Source organism: Pieris brassicae, chromosome 3, assembly GCF_905147105.1.
Source record: "Pieris brassicae chromosome 3, ilPieBrab1.1, whole genome shotgun sequence".
Taxonomy (NCBI): Eukaryota; Metazoa; Arthropoda; class Insecta; order Lepidoptera; family Pieridae; genus Pieris; species Pieris brassicae.
The window spans coordinates 8,600,479-8,615,858 of NC_059667.1; the positions used below are offsets into that span (position 1 = coordinate 8,600,479).

General features: G+C 33.3%; 1 protein-coding gene across 1 annotated transcript; it reads right to left on the reverse strand.

The window, feature by feature from the left end:
• Positions 1–4,650: 4,650 nt before the first annotated feature.
• Positions 4,651–7,281, reverse strand: LOC123707137 (serine-rich adhesin for platelets-like). The gene is made up of 3 exons (XM_045656947.1): positions 7,121–7,281; positions 6,637–6,813; positions 4,651–5,603 (listed from the first exon to the last, which is right to left on the reverse strand). The coding sequence occupies exons 1-3, from the start codon at positions 7,270–7,272 to the stop codon at positions 4,886–4,888; spliced, it is 1,047 nt and encodes a 348-aa protein (XP_045512903.1). The 5' UTR covers positions 7,273–7,281; the 3' UTR covers positions 4,651–4,885.
• Between the last annotated feature and the right edge of the window lie 8,099 nt (positions 7,282–15,380).

The following is a 15,380-nucleotide window of genomic DNA, read 5'->3' on the forward strand; positions in this document are numbered from 1 at the left end:
TATACGACACCCCTGCCACTCGCTCTGCCCTGAGCCATCACTTTCATACCCGATTTGTCTCTGCAATATTGGATTATCAGTTATCAATATTTTCATACTCAATTGTCTGTAGTCAAGCGATAAGATCTGTGGGAATTCTATATTTAAAATTTCTTATTTTGAAAAGTTCACGCGTGTATTAGAAGAAATTGTAACACGTGCCTAACAGGTGATTTATGAATAATTTAAATTTAGATTTGTTTATTGATTTTGAATAAGCTAATAGCCAATATTTGTTACAATATCTATGGAAACTGACAGCGCAATTATTTTAGTACCGTCCGGGTTACGTGATTTTTTTTAATACATTTGCTAACAGAGCACAGTAAATGATAATAAGGTTTCATCTATTTAAGTCTAGTTACATAATTCAAATACATGAAATTACTTAAATTAAGAATTAAAATCCAATAAATTTGCCTATTTTTACACGTAGTATAAGGAAAGGTATTCGTAGGAATCGTTTATTACATAACCCGTTGTTCGTGTCACAATGAAACAAGAAATAAGTGCAAAGGTTGGTCTCTCTGGATTTTTATTAACATTTTTAAAGGGACAATTCAATGGCTGTTGAAAAAAAATGTACGCTCACAATATTTGTTTAAGGTAATAACGTAATGTACAAATAATTTGTGGCGCCTTGTCTGCGTATTTTAATTGTACATAATTATTATAATTAAAAAATTATTATAACCTTAGTAACATCTAAATAATTATATTGTTATATAAGATCAACGTACTTTTACAATAACTGAAGCAAATATATGTTTTGCTTGCTAAGTTTGCGTCTTTTAAAATCACGAAAAAACCTCTAAGGTTAACCCTAGGGCCTGAAGGACTACACGACACTACAACTCCTTTAAGTTCCTTACAACCACTTAAAGGAGATTATTTATTAAAGTTAGGAGAAATAAAATATAATCGATTAATTTAGATGTTAATGAGCTACCAATAAATTTCTTCAAATAATTAACTGACTAAAGATGCATTAAAATTTGTTTGTGTGTGTACGACAACGTACAACAACAGACAGAAAATAATCGTTCATAGAATATATGTAAGTTCACGTAGTTAACATCTTAAAAGTTTTGAGATAAGCAAGAATCTACCATTTTCAATATACCAATTGATTGCAATCTATATTTGGCAATCGCCTTTCTGCCTACTAGATGCATCTTCCGTTACTTTTCGTTACATAACCCATAACTCTACTACGTTGTAATGGCTTGTATTCCTTATAATTCCAGATTTACTATACGCAAGTGTTCAAACTCTATTGTGAATCTCATCTCTGTGTCATATATAATATGAATGACAGGGACTGTTTAAGATATTAAAATAAGTAAGTAGCTTCAAGTGAGATGCAGATAAACGCTTGTTATATGTTTACACAAGCGTTTATCTGAAATAATGATGATATTTAATAAAAATTAAGAAAAAACTGTTTTTATTTACGATTTTATAATATTACACAATAGATTTTGAAGGCTTAGTAACGTTTTAGTTAAAAGTTTATAATATGAAACGCCTAATACGTTTGTTTATTGATTATATAAAAGTTTAATTAGTCAATCTAAGAGCGTATTTGTTGTTGCCATTCTTGAACCAATAATTCAGTTTGATGGCTTTTTTTAATTTTATAAATCTTTATAAACAACATTTTGACAACATTTTCCCTTGTTTTTCTTTTTCATTTCTGAACGTCGTGTTAGAGCGCCGTATAACTTCCTCCACAACCTCCTTGGTGTTGGCAAGCTTCTGCGCCTGGGTGATGGTAAGACTTATAAGGGCCTTTACTTGATCCGCCAGTCACGGTGATACTTTCTAAACTTTCTAGATCTCTGCGTGTCAAAAAAAAGCTTAGGATGCGTTGTTAACAAAGTGTCGAAAGACGTTTTTTTCCTTCTAGTTTTAGTATTAGACAGACATATAGGCACGTATGTTTCCTTATCTGTAAGGAATCCTAAGCATTCGCCTCACACACCACATTTTTTAAAGCATCTATTTTCCACTTTTCAGATGGCCGTACTGTCCAGGATTCAGGGCTGTAAAATTTCTTCTTTGTTTATAAAGAAACGTTCCGGTCCTTCCAAAAATTTTGCCCTTGTGCTGTGTCTCAAATATGAAAATTAGATATAAAAAGAATTAAGTTTATTCATGTCCCATGTTGCCTTAGACGATAGCATAGTGTGTTCTTAGATTCTGCGTTAGATTCCTTGTAAAAAATATAATTCATTTATAGTACATAGATCTAAAGTCGGATTTATGAGGGTTTTAGAAACAAAACAAATTCTCTAAAACAAACGATGCCTAATAATGGAATGTAGACAAGCCAAGTGATTGTGACTTATTGCATATCTTCGATGTCAGAAGCTTACTCGAATCACCTTGCTATTATAGGGCCACCCCATTGTTTAATCTTTAGTACAGTGAATTGTTTCCGTCTAGAACTGAGTAAATGTTAGCAGGTATATTCAATAAAATGTATAAGTTTTTATAATTAGTCTAAAAATCGCTGATAAGTCAAATTGATTCGGAAACACTTCAGTGGGCAACTGGGTCCACATAGTGATGGTGCGTGGCAAAAACTGCCTTAGAAAACGCTCGGTTGTGGAACAAAAATTTCCCTTACCCCAAATACCCTAATTTACACATTTAATAATTGTTATTTTGAATTATCATTACTTACTCGTAGTAGTCTCGACAAAGAGGTAATGGTAAGGATCACCGATGACAGGAGTGGTTGGGGTCGACCGCCTACCCATTGGCCTGACCAAATTAAGACAATTATAGGTATCAACGTTCCTAATGCCCTGACAAAGGCCGGCAACGCACTTGCGTGCCCTCTGGCATTGAGAGTGTCCATGGGCGGCGGTATCCCTTAGCATCAGGTGAGCCTCCTGCCCGTCTGCCCCCTATTTTATAAAAAAAAAGACAAACAGAGGATAGAGCAGTGTAGAGGCAGCAAGTCAACGTATCGGTTAGGGCTTTTCAAGACAGACACGACCTTCATTTTAATTACGTTTAATTACTGCATATTATATCAAATAATTTTTCATATTTGTAAATAATTACTATCGCAACGTTCGTACTATGGTTACGACAGTTTTCAATTCTAAAATACAGTTATAACATCTTAATAAAGTACCTATTAGTTTTTAATTTTAAAAGGTTTTGTAACACGTATTGTACGATTTATCGATTTACATTAATTTTTTATCTAAAATTTATTTAAATGATTTACGTCTGATATAAAAATTCTTAAACCTAAGCAGTGAGGACGATCACGGAATATTTGAGTAGGCTCCGCACAAGGTTATCACAATCTTTGCATTAGGTCACGGAGGCATTTTCTTCCAAAAATATTTATGCGAATCACATATTTGTGGCGTGTTATTTTGTTCTTTAAAGCCCACAATCTTCCAATGTTGTACTATAATTAGCCACTGCTGAATCAAAAATTGTTTTGCTGAAAATTAGCGATTTAGCGTGTTGAACTCATCTACTCTTCTAATATGTAATTTTGAATTAGTTAGCTATAAAATTGGTATAAGTTTGATTTTATTTCCAATCGCTTTTTGATACGATTTTTGTCATAATATCTATTTATTTAGGGGTGAAATTTTTCTGTATCAAGTACGAAAGTTTTAACGAAAAATGTTATATGATTGTGTATACAATTATTGATATTTTAGATTATACAACTTAAGTAGCAATTGAATTTAACTTTAATTGAATATTCAAAACAAAATTATGGTTTATACTAGTTGGTAAAGAAGATAGAAGGTTGTTTGAAGACTATTAAGCACTCAATACCTAAAAATTTATAATATTCAATTTAATTATTTAAACTGAACTATCAAGTTTAATAAAAAATATATAATAAAAATAAGATCCGGTTGACTTTGTGGTAATTTTTACCTAGAATTGTTATATGTACTAGTGCGACACGTCATTTGTTTCACAATAAAGTGAGAGGAGCCGCAACGATGCTCCAAGAAAATGCGTTGGTGATACCGATTTGATCTTGACATTTGATTTCTACTTTAATCTATCATGCCTTTGGTATGCATTTATACACGAGTGTGGTAAAAAGCTACCACCTGTGTATGAGAATTGTACGATGTCATGCCGGCTGAGTAGTAGGGTGTACATCCTTACTAATATTTTAAAGAAAATATGTTGTAACGGTAACGGACTGATTGAAAAAATCTGGAGGTGAGAAAGCGCTTATGTCGCACCGCGTTACTATTATTGGACTTGATGCAGGTACTGTGGGATTGGGTTTACACTAAAAGTCCTCTGTTATTCAGAGAGGTAGCCCTCACACTAAAACCCTCCACGTGTCTTTAAGATTTTCAACCCAAGAACTGCCACGTTATCCCTTAGTAACACTGGCTTTAACTCCAAGATATTTTAATGTTAAGCCCCGCAAAGCTCCTTAATAATTTAATAGTGAGTAATAAATTTAAAAATTAAGTACACAGTTCTTATCTTGATTAAAATTTATGTTATACATGACATGCCACCATCGGCAACTCCAAAGAACTATGAATGATTATATGTGTTTCAGTTATTTCCACTTTGTGGATTATAAAATAAAAAAAACAATGAAAACAATACAAAGTTTTAATTAAAATAGAGATTTAATATAAATAAACTAAAATAATACCTGGTCAACCTCAAAATTGAGATCGTATCACTTTTTTTAGAAATTGTTTATTTGTTGCTCATCTACAATTTACCCGTACCATAATTCCTTAATTCAAATGACCCAGGAATTGAGGTCTTGTCCAATAACATACAAATAATTATACTTAGTAGTGATAGTGAAAATTAGAATAGACTATGCAGATACTGTTGTAGAACTTGCCTCTACTGTCGCTGGGTCAGCATTACTTGAAGCTTGGTCGGAGACAGTTGTTGAAGGCTGTGCTTCAGTTGAAACTTCTTGACTTATTCCATCAGCTGCTGGTTCTGTTGCAAGGGTTGAGACTTTTCCGGAAGCAGAAGTGGTGCTTGAAACGTCACCAAGTACTGTGGTGGATACCACTTCAGGTACTGCAGTGGATACTACTTCAGGTGCGGCAGTAGATACCACTTCAGGTACGGCAGTGATGATCTCTGCGGCTGTGGATACAGGTGATTCTACCTTTTCTGTTGTGCTGGAGTCACTAACACTTTCACTGGATGACACTGAAACTGATTCAGTGGAAGCTGGTTCAGCGTTCGCTGGTACACTTTCTGATGCCTCAGAAGTAGCCACTGTGGCAACAACAGGTGCCTCTGCTACTCGTGATTCAATACTGTCTGATGACTTAGCGTCACTATCAGCTGTGACAGAAGGTTCAGCAGTTTGTATACTTTGAGCTGGTTTTGATTCAACTGGGCTTGCAGGTGGAGGAGGTACTACTGCTTGAACTTGATTTGGTGACGAGGCAGAAACGGTACTATCACTCTTAAGTGCCCGTCCAGATTTTTCAGCAGAACTGCTCTGAGTGTTCCCTGGTACTCGTGGTAAGTGGTCGCCTATTGGTTGAAAACCATTTTCATCTGCTATGTACCTTCAAATATATAATGCATTAATTAAACATATGAAAATAATAATATGATATGTGTTGACAAGGAGTGTTGGCCTAGTAGCTTTAGCGTGCGATTCTCATGCCTGAGGTCGTAGGCTCAATGCCTGGCTGTGCATAAATGGACTTTCTTTTTATGTGCGCATTTAACATTCGCTCGAACGGTAAAGGAATACATCGTGAGGCAACCTTATAAAGGCTTGCCTTATACCCAAAAAGTCGCATGCGGCATGCGCCAGGCCCAGAAGGCTGATCACCTACTTGCCTATTAGATTAACAGATGATTATGAAACTGATACAGAAATCTGAGGCCCAGACCTAAAAAGGTTGTAGCCTTGTGCCATTGTTTTTTTTATTGTATTGAAAATCGAATGATTCATATTGTATATGGAGCTAATGAGGCATGTGATGATAGCAGGTAGTGAAGGTCAGTAATTTTTGCCATTACCTTTGGAAAACAAGTGTGAACATCATAAATTTAGATATATAAAGTAAATTTATTTTTAAATTTAATAAATGTAATAATATGTGTTTATAAAAAAAACCTAAAGCAAAAACATATCTAAGTATTTAGGTTTCTTTTTCTTAGAAACGTTAGTCCTGCACCAAATAGTCCTAGCGGTAGCTATTCCTTTAGTACTTGCTTAGTACAGGCATATTAGACTCGCAGCTCCCACACGATAACGGGGCAAATAAAATATGTTCTTTTTATGAAAATACGCATAAATATGGTCATTAGCCTTAATTTTATATTGATATTTTAATTATATATATTATATTATATTGATAATTTTATTTAATTGACCAAGGGTTCAGTTATTGATTTATAAATGCAGTTAACTTCTACAACAAAAGGCGTACTATTAAAGGCGAACACAGGGACCACATTTTTTAAATTCGTTTTAAGTTTGTATTTATCAAATTTTAATCATTATTTTATACCTATACAAGTTTAACGATATAGTAAATATTGTATGGGTTATGATTTTAACAACTATATTTTTGGTATATTACTTACCTTACAGTATACACGATTCCATCGGGACCTGTATAGGAGTAAGAGCCCTGTTGGACGTGAATTTCATCACTTTCGCTGTCATCCTCTCCGCCTTCATTGCTATTAGCAGACCGAGCTTTTGGTATCACTTTTTCATAGGCTATTTCATCACGTTTGATTCCGTTTCCGGTTTCGTAGCTGTAATGATAGAAATATTAAACACTTCTTTATACTTCAAGTTTAAACAGTTTTCTTGGGTACATTTCAAATACATACTATTTCCTTTAGTTAATAATATAAATATGTTACTGAAACGTGATTGGGAATTAGGTCAGTAATCCTTTCTGATATTATATATAAATCTCGTAGCTAGAAAATAGGGTCAATCTTTTTTAATTTTGTAACATTATTTATGAATATTAAAATATTATTAAACTAAAATCCCAAATTGATATGTTCCAAACTTATTTGACTTTAATTTAGATATCTACAAAAAAATCCGTACCTGAAGTGATATGTCCCGTTAGCTTCTAATTCATCTGACTGCGACACGATTGGAATAACCGTTGGCTGCTGCTTCTCCAGCGGCACCACATCCACTGGAGGCGCTGCGAAGGCACCAGCAATCAAACTAAATAGGACAACTTGACAAAACATCTTGTGTAACTTCCCAAAAAGCTAATGATACTCCAGAGTCTATGACGACTTATATGTATATTCGTCTATTTACACTTTCCTCCCCCCCGCCGGGGAAGCCTTAGCGTACGCTAACTGCTTCAGCCTTAACGGTCGGCTGATGTTCATCGGAAAATTGCACAATTGAGGTGTCAATATGTGACATGAAGGGTGAGCCTGCGATTTAACCGCTAGCTATTTGACGTTTATTTGGTTTAGGTAATTTTGCACTTTAGCATTTGTTTGTCTTTTAGAAATAGCTATGAAGATTGTTGATATTTTATGTTTGTGTTTGGGAGAAATAATGGATTGGGTTCGGGATTAAAGATCATTGTTAAATTGCTAATTTATCATTTTAAGTCCTGTAGTACCTGAATTTAAAATTATTAAAATTGTCACTTCCAGGAGACCCAATAGAAGGAAAATACTTTAAAAATATGCAAATAAAGAGCGAAATTAAATTAAAGAAATATGTTATATAGGGTTTAATGCTTTAACCAATATCGTACGTTTTGTAAAAACATAATATTACAAGAATAAATAAATCTTGAGTTTCTATAAAATGTGGTTAAGAATTTGTATTATTTTTATGTTGCATGTAATTTTGACAAGATAGATTCTAAATTAATGAGCCTACTTTACCTGACAACGACGACGCTTTTTTATATTCTATAGGTACTACGAGTATTTACAAAATACCCGGGACGTCAAACTAGAATTATGTATCCACATAAATTTTAATTCGAATTATCGAGAATTAATTTAACTTTGCCACTTCCGCATTAACCTATGCTCCGACATTAACTTTTCGTAAGAATTGTTTTTTTATTGGTATTATGTTTTTAATCTTGTTTGACAAGTGGGTTGTCTAACTATTATAGCGACGATTCATCCTCGAGTATTTGATGTGTTATGACGCATATGAATTTAAAGAAATATGTATTTTCGATTAATTGCATTGTTTGTGTCGTTTGTTTGCCTGTGTGACGGAAGTGCTGAAAACAATGTACCAGTGAATGAGATAACAGATAGATTGTATACGTATGCAAAAGTACATCCAGCTTTCTTCGAATCACTCGAAACACATGTACAAAAGCGAGAAAGTCCAGTCGAAACACGACTAAACAAAAACGAAATTCCCGTGACTGTAGTTTATGAAGTAACATCAGCAAAACCAGAAAAACTCAGAAGGCGAAAGCTAAGACGGCAAGGCAGCAAGAATGTAACGCAAACAACAGAAAGTACTATCAAACACTCGACTCCATTACCTAAATTAACAACTGTGAGTACAGTGAAAGGAGTAACAACGTTTCCTAAACGTCCCGAAGAAGACAGCAAAAGGATAGAGTTCCAAAGACGGTCGCGCATACGCCCTCCAGTTGTGAAAATTTTAGACGCGAAGAACTTTGTTTACGCACACAGTGGCAACTTCCATTACAGGTATTTACAAAGTATACAATATTTTGAAATTTAAAAGTTACTTAGGGGAAAATTTTCGTCCAGCGCACCAATGATAATTGAATATATTATTTTTTAAATCCACATTTGTACACCACTGGAGACCATGGCAAGACTTGAAAAGGTTGTAGGGCCATTGATATAAAATCGAATGCAATACCAACCAAACAAACATTTTAAATACCAGGTTATACGGTGTTTCTGTATTCATTAAGATTTTTTACAGTTACGATACGGCCGATGGAACCAAGATTTCCAGCGAGGGAAAACTCTTAAGGAATGATAAGAATGAGGGAACAGGAGAAGCTGTCATAGGAAGCGTATCATACACAGTGAGATAAATTTTAATACTTTTTAATAGTTCTTCTTTTATCAAAAATTATGTTAAGTAATTGCATAAAAAATATTTCTATACATAAAGGTTCATATATTTTGCCAGTATTTTGTAACTTAAACAAATATCAGTTTTTATATACAGTTAAACAATAAAGATTTTAATTATTGCACATACGAATACCTAAAGGAAACGAAGTAAGCGAAAAATATAAATATTATACTCATGCAAACTTTGAAATCGTGGGTAAATACCGCTGTGTTTACAACCACACACGAATTTCTGATTGATATACAAATCTTTATTTTAACCAAGTGCATTTTTTAATATATTTTACAGCCTAAATTAGCAATTAGCACACCGATGATTTATCAACGAATCAATAAGTTTGCGTAACCCAAAATGTGTGGTCATAATTCCACGAACAGTTTGCTTGGGTTAATTGTTTTAAGTTCATTAAATACATTCAGTTCATTCATACTATCTTCGGAAAATATCAAGACGTTACACTGAATAATGTATGAATATTCATCTTAAGAATAATCCTACTATATTAGAACTAATCATAAAACCATTGATCGATTAGGACACATAAAGGTGTCCCATAAATCAACGTCAAGCCGAAATCAAGATCAAAAAATGAAATAAAAGTACGTCACGTACTAAAAGTGACATACATTTTTTTAATTTTTTTATATCTAATTATTTTTAGCCAATTAATTAGTTAGTCCGTGTGGAAAAAAACATCTGCTTATATGAATCCCAGAGGTAAGTGGAAAAAGGGCTTGGAAATGATTTATGGGACAACCTAAATGTTACTAATTTTACTCATAAAATAGTATAGGGAGATTGGTTGTTGCTATTTTCTTCTACTTAAGATGACGTAGGTCAACAGTAGGTGTACGTTTTTTAAGAAATACGAAGTTATATTTAATTTAATATATCCTATAATAAATTTAGTTCAATTGACACAGTTTGGTCTGAAATAGAGTCACTTTAAATTTTACACTATTATTATTAGTTCGAAGATATTTAGACTTATTCGTATTCTTTTAGAACAATATCCCTACAATAAGCCTTGAATAGTCGATAGAGTTTCATCCAATTATGTTTTAATTAAATTTGTATAAAACAGAAATGAATATGTAGGAAACAATTCTAATTCTAAAGTTCATACGTTTAGAAACAGTTGCAAACTTAAAGATATCTGATTTAGTATAAATAGCTTAAATAAATAAACCTAGAATGAAAAGGTATTTGTTGGGAGCGAAAGTAGTGATAAGTGTTCATTTGTCCAATTCGCTCCATCAAATAAAAGAATGTGACTTTTTCCCCTAATTTATACTATACGCTATCTGCCAGCCGCGAGATCTAGTAATCTTATTTATAAGCTTAGGAAATTCGGTATTATTTGAGTCGTTGTCATAGTTACAAAGAAATCACGTTTCATTTCATATAGTGCTTGCGTGAGGTCAAGGACATATTTAAACTTTTACTTATACTATGCCTTTTCTTGTATAGGCTATTAACAGATTTTTATGTAATAGGACGACGACGGGAAAGTCTACAGTCTTTCATATACAGCTGATGAAAACGGTTATCGTCCCGTGGGAGCTCATCTACCTACACCACCGCCCATTCCACCGGAAATTGCTCGCGCCTTAGAAATACTCGCTACTAAGAAACCTGACATTGGAACGGATTATAATTAAATTGTTAATATAAAAAATATAGATATTAAACGTTTGGAGTTTTATTATTTACCCATATTCTTTTATGCGTAAATCTCGTTACGAATGAGACATTTTTTCTTCTGTCTTGATTGTTTTTCAGTTGGTGGTTAGCCTTGAACACCTTCCAACTAGAAGATAATGTTTAACTGGAATTAAATGAGATTGTTAAAAGAGGCTAATTTCTGATACCATATCTTACCGCCGTTAGGCCGTATGTACCGTAGTCGCAACTTTTTCATCGTACATATTAAATTATAGTCGCAATTGATGGAATAGTGGATGATGGTGGAAGATGTCAAAACCCGTAATGTTTCAGCGTAGTTTTGTTTAATTTACGAACAAGTAACTAAATCAAAAATCCGTGCATTATTTGAATTTATTTATATGCATAGTTACTATTTACCACAGTTACTTAAAAAAAGACAATGACACGAAATACAGGTTTAATTTTGTTTATGTTAAACTTATAAATTTTATATGCATAAAATAATAAATAATAATAATAAGCTTTTTTATTTCCTGTTTTACAATAGCTGGTAGTTGCTATATTACAGTAAAAAAAAAACATTGATTTTTGTTAGTATGTTAGCTTAGATTATAATAGTAATATACATATATATATATATATATATATATATATATATATATATATGTATAATATAGTAATATACATATATATATATATGTATATTACTATATTATTATTATTATATATATATATATTATATATATTATTATTAAAAGGAACCTCGGCTTGGGTAAAGACCTCCTCCAAAGACGCCCATTTTTGTTGGTATTGTGCTATGTGCTATGCCAGCTTATGCCAGCTGATCTTTTCAGGTCATCTTCCCAGCGGTCTAAGGGTCTCTTCCATTGGATAACTCGTTGGGTCCACTATCTGCTAGACATTCTCGCTACATGCCCAGCCTAATGCCATTTCAGTTTTTGAGCAAAAGTTAAAGCGTTTGTGACCTTAGTGACGGCTCATATCTTTGTGTGTCTTATTTTGTCCATTTTCTTTATGTTTAACATGCTTCGCTCTAAACCTCTTTAACATACATTGATTTTATTCACAGCTTGTGTAGAGAATTTCCAGGTCTGGCTTCCATAAGTTAAGCTGTCTAGTAGACACGAGTTCATAACTTTAGCTTTGAGAGCAATAGCTCTCACAAATAGGTAAGTTACTCTTAAATATTTATTTTAGGCTCCAATATTTGTTCCAGGTTTGTTGGACCCTTTTCTCTATTTCTATAATGTTACTGTTTTTCTCGAAACTTATTCTTTTTCCCAGGTAGGTATAACTTTCTACATATTCTAAAGGGTTACCATTGATAGTTATAGGTCTTATTCGTGTATTGGTCATTATCATAGTCTTCATCTCCAATGAAACTTCCGCACTCGCTTTTTGTAGAGATTCCATCATGAATTGCATCTCATTGACCGTCTCTGACAGAAATATCAGGTCGTTAGCGAACCTCAGGTGACTTAGGTAGGTGCCTTTTATATAGTGTCCTGTTTTACTCCAATCGAACTTGTTCATGATGTTTTCGAGTATGGCTATGAAAATAGTGGGTGATAGTCTTACCTCTTGTCTTACCCCTCTTTCTATATGGAAGGCGGGGAATAAAGTTTCGAGCTTTATTCTTCCTTTGTTGTTATTGTATATGCTTTTAATCACCTTTTTGTATTTATCTGGCACCTCTCTTATTACAATAGGTATATATTAAATCATATATTTTAAAATCATGTTGTTTAAAACCGTGATACATACATATAAAAAAACACGTAATAATCACACAAAGACAAACTTCGACCTCCATCATCAGAATAGTTCAGTTATCAGCACACATGGTTTCCGTAAATCAAATCTGTGTCTGAAAATAATAATAATTACTTAACACCCCTTTCTGGTAGAGATTCAAAATATCGTTAAAAATAAACGATCCATAATGATTTTACAATTAACGTTAATAAATGAAATAGTAAAAAAATATAATTTAAAATACAATATTATTATAATATATTTTTAAACGTATATATTATAATTAAAAATACGGATATCGTTGTTTTGTTTGTATTTTAATACAATTACGGTGCGATTAAATGTCAACGCCAAGAATAGTCTTAGCCTCAGATTTATATCTGTTTCGTGATCAACTGTCTTTTCTAGTAGGCAGGTAGGTGTCTAACACTCACTACTTTTTTTGGAAGGCATGCCGGTTTCTTCATGATGTTTTCGTTCACAGCGTATAAGCTTATGTTTCATTAAATAAAAGTACATTGGTTTGAACCTCCGGCAACAATCAGGGTCGCACACGGTTTTGTGCATACATAATGTATATTTTGAATGTGTCTTATCGAAACTTGCCATCACGCAATTAGAATTTCCAATTTACAAATATATATTCTAGCAAATAAATTATTATTAGTATTACTAAGTCTGGAGTCGATATTCATGCGTCTATTTTAATAGATAAGTAGGTATCTTCAGTTAACGGTGTACCACAAGAGCTCGTGGTAATTGTGTTACAGAGGTTGGGAAGTTGAAGACATACTCTCCCCTCAACTCAATCCTAAATTTGTCAAAGATGTTTTCTCTTGAAATATTGCGTACTCACGTTAAAATGACCTTCTTAATAAGTGTAATTTCACTATTTTAACTACAGGAAAAGTACATCTCCGTCTCTTTCAGTCGGGTTATATTTACGCTATTAAGAAAAGAGACAGACGAGACGAGACTTGTTGTCGTTGCTGCCGATTATGTATGTTTTGTTCCTTTCTTCTCAGTCTCAAAGCCTCTTACTGTCCACGGTTGCTAAATTAATAAAAAAACTCCATTATTTCCATTAAATAAGTTATAAATATTGTTAACGAACTGCCTTCGACACATTTATTATTAAAGTTCCTGAACTTGGAGAGTATAATACATCTGTGTATATTTGTATCGACAATCATTACGCGCTTTTGTACAATATTCGTACGTGTGACTATGTTAATTTACGATATTTGTATTTCCTTAACTAATCTTAACAAATATTGTTTCATGAATCATAAAGGGTAATTAACAAATCGGACCGCCGTTGATTTTGTTTTATATTATCGTAATGAAATACTATAAATGTTATTTGACTGCGAATGGCGTTAACTATATATTTACACGTACCCTGCGTTTGATTCTCGCTAAAACGATTATTGTTATGGTTTGGTAGGCACTGAAGGAATAATCACGTACTCATACACACTACAACTCTAGATATTTACCTAAGATTATCTTTTTTCCACTATTTTATTTTTCATAGACTTATCAGTAATGCGTAAAAAAATAAATATTACGCACAACTTATCCGGGTTTAATTCCAATTAAACGTCATTTAGACGATAACAATTTTCCTCAAATCAGATTTCACCACCAAAATTACGTGGAATAGTAGGTATTCTGTTAATATTTTAAAACAGATTTTTTTCTTGACTTTTGCAGATACATTCGTTTACTGAGTAGTACTTATTTTATAACAAAAAAAAAAGGTTTTATTTGCAATGGCTTTTATTGGCTCCAAATTTCTGAAGTTATGTGAATAATTCTTGCACCATTAAAATCCAACATTATCCCTTCTGAATACAATATTTTCAAAAATTTTAGGAATGCGGGTAATTAAACATGATTATTACTGTATTATAATCATGTTTGAAACAAATAAATCCTTATATCGCGGATGCAACGGAATCCATTGAAAATTCAGCACCATGAGTTTGGACTTAAGATAAATCTCAGCAAAACCAAGGTAATGATTTTTTACCGTGCCAGAAATAATTCGCCTCAAGTGACTAAAAGCGCGAAATGCAACGTGTTCCAATCTTATATTTACATTTGACAGAAAATAGACGCTCTGGAAATGTGGTGCTGGAGGGGAACGCTTGGAGTTTCGTGGACCGAGTTTCGTACAAATGTCTCGATACTTCAAGAACTCGGTATTAAGTAGCGTCTATTTTCAACAGTACAATCTCGCATCCTTACATTCTTCGGACACGTATCTCGGCATGGTGTTCAGTTCATAGAACGCCTTGTCGTCCAGGGGAAGGTGGAAGGTACTAGACCGCGCGGAAGGTCATCTACGCGTTGGACTGACCAGATCAAGTCTGCCGTAGGAGGTTCACTCAATGAGTGTAGCAGAATGACCTCTAATAGGCAACGATGGCGACACATCGTGAAGCGCATCACATCTGCCCCTTTTAATACCACTACTACATAGCGATCACGACCGCTCTCAAGAGTGTACCGGATAAGAAGACAGCAAAGTGATGATCTTCAGATTTATTGAAGATAAAGATAAGAAAAACGGGATACCATATGTTTAACTATTATATATTTGACAAAATCTATCCTGAACTAAACGCTAGTCTATTATTATATAAATTACAATAAATGCTTCGTGATGCATAGGTACGCACGAAGCTTTTGAATACTATTTAAAAAAATGCATAATTTAAATATAAAGTTTATGGATGGACCAAAGTGACCTTGTAAAACAGGTTGCATATGGCATGTCCGTGGCTGGTGGTCAAAC

Bases quoted from the DNA above. Each gene is read 5' to 3' on its own strand.
- LOC123707137 (XM_045656947.1), bottom strand. From the start codon at position 7,272: ATGTTTTGTCAAGTTGTCCTATTTAGTTTGATTGCTGGTGCCTTCGCA. The intron at 6,814-7,120 runs GTACGGATTTTT...CTATCATTACAG, and splicing joins AACGGGACATATCACTTCAG to CTACGAAACCGGAAACGGAA. The intron at 5,604-6,636 runs GTAAGTAATATA...ATATATTTGAAG, and splicing joins GGAATCGTGTATACTGTAAG to GTACATAGCAGATGAAAATG.